This window comes from Lycium barbarum, chromosome 2 (genome assembly GCF_019175385.1).
Source record: "Lycium barbarum isolate Lr01 chromosome 2, ASM1917538v2, whole genome shotgun sequence".
In the NCBI taxonomy this organism is placed as follows: domain Eukaryota; kingdom Viridiplantae; phylum Streptophyta; class Magnoliopsida; order Solanales; family Solanaceae; genus Lycium; species Lycium barbarum.
Genome location: NC_083338.1, coordinates 118,296,217 through 118,301,958, shown reverse-complemented (window position 1 = coordinate 118,301,958; position 5,742 = coordinate 118,296,217). Strand labels below are relative to the sequence as shown.

Genomic DNA, 5,742 nt, shown 5'->3' with positions numbered 1-5,742 from the left:
AAATTTTACATTTATATTTTTTGAAATTATGATTTCAAATCCCAAATCATACCTTTTTGGATGATTTGGGATTTCATCTCATGAGATGAAATCAGAGATGAAATCACATGTCCAAACGCTAATTTTATCTCATGAGATGAAATCGCATGTCCAAACGCCTGCTTAAAAGACCAGTCCGTTTGAAACTACTTATATAATAAGATAGGAGTTGGGCCAATTTTTACAAACTAGATGGGCCCATTAGCATAAGTTTCTCAAATTTTTATCCAGATAAAAAGGCCTAGCAGCCCAAGCATAGAACCTTCTGGAGGTAGACTATCAACCTTAGATTAGAAAACATACAGAAAAAGGTCATTTTTGAAGCACATAAATAAACCATTCATTTATTTACAGAAAAAACAAAGAAAAAAACATCCTCAACATCCAAGGTATAGTTCCTCTCCTCCATTATTATCTTATTTAATATTTGGTTTATTCTATCAATTCTTCGAATTATAACGTAGCCATGTTTTTTCTCCCATTTGTTATCTATAGAAACTTTTTAATTTACTACTTTGAGCCAAAAAAAATGATATGATCAAGCTACCAAGTTCAATATTTCTGGCTTCGTTCATTTTTTATAAATAATATTTGTATATTCAGAAAAATAAGTACTAGTTAGAAGTTATGTTAAACAAGATTTTAAAGAAAAAATGAGAATATTTACGAATTTGTTAGAATTGCTGATATTATTGAGGAAAGAAAAAGTCATTTTGACTGAAATTGTGACTAGTGATTTATATCAAGAATCTCTCTTGTAGTTCTACTTTTTCTTGAATAAATTTCATTGTTTAATTTGGAAAGTATCTCTCCATTATTTGACTTTGGCTAGCGCTAAAGCTATAAACTATAGTGTTGAAGAATCTTTTCCCAAAACAAGAAAGGAAAAAATATGTAGTATTGAAAAAAATAATGCAATTTTGGTCCTTGTTTTTATTATTTTTGCAGTTAGTTTTTGAGTTTGCATAGAGGTTGGGTTGGAAGTATGAGGGGAAGAAGCTACAGCTACAGTCCGAGTCCACCTAGAAGGGGGCCTACTAGTCTCTTGGTTCGCAACCTTCGCCGTCATTGTAGGTCAGTTCACATGCCATCCTCAATCTCATCATTCATACTTACACATGTTAATTGAGAGAATGATTGTTACCAGAAAATTTGAACAACTTTTAGCCCCACCCCAGACCAAATTTAACGAAGTAAATTTCCCATATTTTATAAACGTAAAATAAAATATATGAAGTAGAAAAGTCGGGGGTGTTTGGGGGATAAATTCCAAAAAAATTTACGGAAAATTTCTGACCAACCGAGCATGAGAAAATTGGATAACATTTTTCGGAAAATGTTTTCCAACATACCGAACACACCCTAAATTTATGAATTTTGGACTGAGATAACTCTAATTCAGGGTGATGTTGATAGTAGGATTCATATAGTTTACAGAAACTATCCTGGAAGTTGGAATTTAGGGGTAGCTGGTGTTGACTCTTCAAGTTATATTGTTGTCTACTAGAAGAATGTCACATCTTGGAATCATGATTTAAATGCTCCATATATACAAGCATGCTTATTGCAACGGCAAGTAATCTATGGAGCTTATATATACAGAAGATCAAATAAATTCTCTGTTCCGGAAGATCCGGTGTCTTAGGTATAACTACATTATTTTGGGTTTTGCAAACTCCCTGGTCTCATTCTCATGGCAAAATGTTCTGTGAGGTGGTAAATTCATTGGTCAAGAAATGTAAATGAAGCAATTTTTGTAGCTATGTCTAATTGATTTCCACAATTTTGTAGTTATAGCCCATGATATTTGGGAGGGGGTTCAGATATGTCGTAAATCCAAAATATAGGGTCAAGTGCCTTCTCTGCATTTTTTTCCCTTCCTTGGAGAGGGACTAGTTTTGGACATACGTCTCCAAGGTTCACCAACGGTAGAGATATTTAGGATTTTGATTTTATCAAAGTATTATCTTTCACTATTCTCAATGTTCCTCCTTGCAGTTATGCACAATTTTTTTTTTCCTTTTAAAAGCTGGAAATGTCTACATGACCAGTCCAATTTCTTTCTTTGTTATGCTGGATGTTGAGTTTTATTGGTGGAAAGGGTTTTCTCTAATCATATGGTTTCCTTTTTTGTTCACTTTGCTCTTGCTTTTTCTTTGCTCACACTTATTAGAAGATAATTGATTTGAAGCTAAAGGTAGCATTAGTAATGTGGTATTATCCTAAGAAGAATCATTTGAGAAGTGCTCTATTTTCTGTCTGTGAATCCAGATTAAGACTATACTAGCTCGACTTTATGGTTGATTGATAGATACTTTAACAGCCTTCTCTTAGACTTGGCCAGTATTTGGTATATGAATACTTAGTAGTAGAGGCCTGTATCCATGTTTAACTTGCTCAAAATTCACTATTAGCAGTTTGTCTTGCGAATTGCTTGAACCTGCTGGTTGAACCATCGATTACTAGAACAGTCACTTGTGTGCTCTCAATAAGTCTGTGTCAATAGGCACAATGACAAAACAATTAACCTGTGTGAGAGTTAAACATTGAAAAGGATTTTGGTCATGTTCATCAGCTGCAACTTTTTTGTTCATAGTACATATGTGGCTGCACTATGGTTCATAGAAAAACTTTTTTTAATCATTTGTTTGAAATATTCACGTTAATAAATGTTTTGCAGGCCTGAAGATCTTCGAGGTCCCTTTGGCGAGTTTGGTCCCATTAAGGATATTTATTTGCCACGAGATTATTACACTGGGTGAGTTTTACCTTAGCTGTGTCAGTTCATGATTGCTGAAATGAAAATCTATTCTCTAACTGTGATGGGAGGCACATGACAAAGAGAATGTGGATTCATTACCTGGCCTTGTTTGTATGCTTGGGTCTTCATTTTTTTGATCAATTATTTTATGTCTATCTGTTCTTCTCATTGAAAGTGTTGGAAGTGAAGTACTAAGAGTTCTGTCAAGATGATCATAATGTACATGAAGATTGAAGGAAGTTGGGTGTGAATACAATTATGAAGATATTCAAGTTTTGAAGGATTTGAAGTCTTAAAACATTGGCTCTCACAAGGTTAGCAGCCATGAATTGGTTTCCTTGAACTCCTATCGGTGTCGGGGTTATTGTCTTTTTTGGTTGTGGGATAGAAGTCACTATTTGTTTTTGGCAGACATGTGGGTTATGCAAATATGATGTAATGGTTAACCATATGTTTGTGTACTGTGCTTGTATGTCTTTTGAATCCTCCATTCATGTCAAATGCTGCAGGGAGCCACGAGGATTTGGTTTTGTGCAGTACTTGGACCCAGCTGATGCTGAAGAAGCCAAATATGAGATGGATGGCCAGGTTCTATTTGGGAGGGAGCTCACTGTTGTGTTTGCTGAGGAAAACAGAAAGAAGCCTTCTGAGATGAAAGCAAGAGCGCGTTCGAGGTAAATCAGTGCTTGCCTGATCTAACTGTGATCACTTCTCAATTTGCAGCTGGAAATTTTTTCGACTTTGATTATTGTTTATCCTAATGGGTAAATTCTTTTATCTGGCAGGGGTCGGGGACGATCACAACTCTCTTATTCTCGATCTCCACGGTCATATTATCGATCACCGCAGCGTTATTCTCGAAGCCCTGACTACTATTCACCACCTCCTAGAAGACGATATTACTCAAGGTAGTGGCTACAAGGATGACTTTGCTTAGCTATTTGATTTTCCTTTTAAAAAATATAGTTTGTACGGTACTGATATGTACGTGTATGTTTTCTGGTGCAGGTCCATTTCTCCTCGAGACCGGAGGTGCAGGGAGAGGTCTTACTCGAGGAGCAGAAGCCCCGTAAGGAGTAGAAGCCGTAGAAGGAGCTTTGATGATGGCTATTACTCGTAGATAATAAGCCCACTCTAGCAATATTGTTGTGTTATCCTGTACTGGACTGTAGTCATTTTACTCAACTCTTTCGAGTTCTGGACTTGTGGACCACCCAATGTTATTGCCAACATGTCTTTACTGTTGGTGCCTGTGTATTTTCCGGCTTCTTGCATGTTACATTACAGTTGTGGCCAGTGGGATGCGGAAGACGTCGTATTTAATGTGAACATCAGAGGTGGAACCATTGCACAGAGGTTGTGTCGCAACGTTGACGACTGCACTTTTAATAGTTACTACTAGTTTTAGTCTTCCTGCGTTGCGCGTGTAGCGTCAATAAGTAAAAGATGTGTATAAAAATAACAAATTATTGCACTCATACCATTGAGCACATTACTGGTTATTCCAATACTATCGTTACAGAAAACTAAGTCCTACTCAAGGATCATATATACAAATTTCTACCGGAGCCAATAAAGCTACCTAGGTAGTTTCCAGACACTGATATCTTTGACTACTCGTATCATATTAATTTGAATGGTTGTTTTCATCATTTGGATTTGAATTGCGAAGATTGAAGCCAAGAGATATGCTCGTTTGATCTCAAGAAAGAGACATTTCAAATGTTTCATGCTCCTAAAAGTGTAAAAGACAAATATATGAGAAGTTTGTCATTGTTAGGATGTCATTTGCTTCTGGCGCAAAGGTTTCTTCAACCCTGGCTTTATGTTTCTTATCATCCTGAGAAGAAAATTATTACTACCATTGATGCAATTTGGGAGCCTCTTGCGAAAGACAATGTTACTGGCTCAAGACTTCTATGTTTATAGCCTTTTTTCACCTGTACACAAATTCTAATAGTTATGGTTGCTCGAAAACTGGAGACATTTTATTAAACAGAGTATAAACCAAATTGTACTCTACTTTGGCAGATTCATGAGACCTGATCTATGAATTTGTAACATAGAACCTCTTAAGAAAAGCAGCAAAGTAAGCCTCATATTATCTCTAACAGCTTTATCCTAACAAAGCAACAGAAAAGTCACATTCTACTAATATGTGCAGCTTTATTTCCTCAACTACATCTTGGTTTTGTTTGAATTTGAGTATTAAAGTTGTCTCCATGTGTCTTATAGGTCATGGGTTCTAACCGCGAAAGCATCCATTAATGCTTGCATTAGGTTAGGCTGTCTACATCACACCCTTTAGGGTGCGGTCTTTCCCCAGCTAACGCGAGATGTTTTGTGCACCGGGCTCCCCTTTATTGGCTTCAGCCGAACAACACCATTGCCTGCAACTTTTTTAACTTTTCAACAAACGGCAAATGGTGCCAAAATCAAACCAACCCAAACTTTTATCATGGTTTGGAAGGAGTATCTTAATTTAGTCAATCTTTTGAGAATTCCTTATCACATAACACATGGACATCTGTAAGCATTGCTTCAATCACAGAGGTATTCAGTGATAATTGCTTTGGCTCAGCCAAAATGCTCAGATTCTAGATTTTCAACATGTCTTCTGAAAGTGACATTTTTGTGATCACATTCGGAAGTCGAGATGCACCAAAATATGACATGACCTAGAATCCAATTGCGCAGCAGCAATGAAGAATTTCTGAAAATTTTGAAAATGAAACTGATCTTAATTTCTAGTTTTCCTCGATAGCTTTTTTAAAAGACATCATTCAATAATAGATCTCCAGCAATGAAAAGTAAACAAGCAGTAATATGCTTGACAGGGGCATGATATAGAATCTATGATATTGAATAAACCTCTTAAACATACACTGGTCTACAGTCGAGGTCTCCACTCTCCACCATAAGGATTCTCTTCTAGCTTCTAA

The 5,742-nt window shown here is 36.3% G+C and overlaps 1 protein-coding gene across 2 annotated transcripts; it reads left to right on the top strand.

Moving 5' to 3' along the window:
* Positions 1–300: 300 nt before the first annotated feature.
* LOC132626908 (serine/arginine-rich SC35-like splicing factor SCL30A) lies at positions 301–4,278 on the top strand. Of its 2 annotated transcripts, XM_060341939.1 has the most exons (6): positions 301–428; positions 988–1,113; positions 2,720–2,797; positions 3,310–3,474; positions 3,586–3,708; positions 3,809–4,278. In XM_060341939.1, exons 2-6 carry the CDS (start codon positions 1,025–1,027, stop codon positions 3,918–3,920), a joined length of 567 nt encoding a protein of 188 aa, XP_060197922.1. In that variant the 5' UTR covers positions 301–428; positions 988–1,024; the 3' UTR covers positions 3,921–4,278. The 2 variants fall into 2 exon arrangements, with proteins under 2 accessions (XP_060197922.1, XP_060197921.1); XM_060341938.1 differs by lacking the exon at positions 301–428 and having other exon boundaries at positions 487–1,113.
* The last annotated feature ends 1,464 nt before the right edge of the window (positions 4,279–5,742 follow it).

Excerpts from the sequence above, each read along its gene's own strand:
- LOC132626908 (XM_060341939.1), top strand. The coding sequence starts at position 1,025 with ATGAGGGGAAGAAGCTACAGCTACAGTCCGAGTCCACCTAGAAGGGGG. Across the intron at positions 1,114-2,719 it reads AACCTTCGCCGTCATTGTAG|GCCTGAAGATCTTCGAGGTC; the intron begins GTCAGTTCACAT and ends AATGTTTTGCAG. Across the intron at positions 2,798-3,309 it reads CCACGAGATTATTACACTGG|GGAGCCACGAGGATTTGGTT; the intron begins GTGAGTTTTACC and ends CAAATGCTGCAG.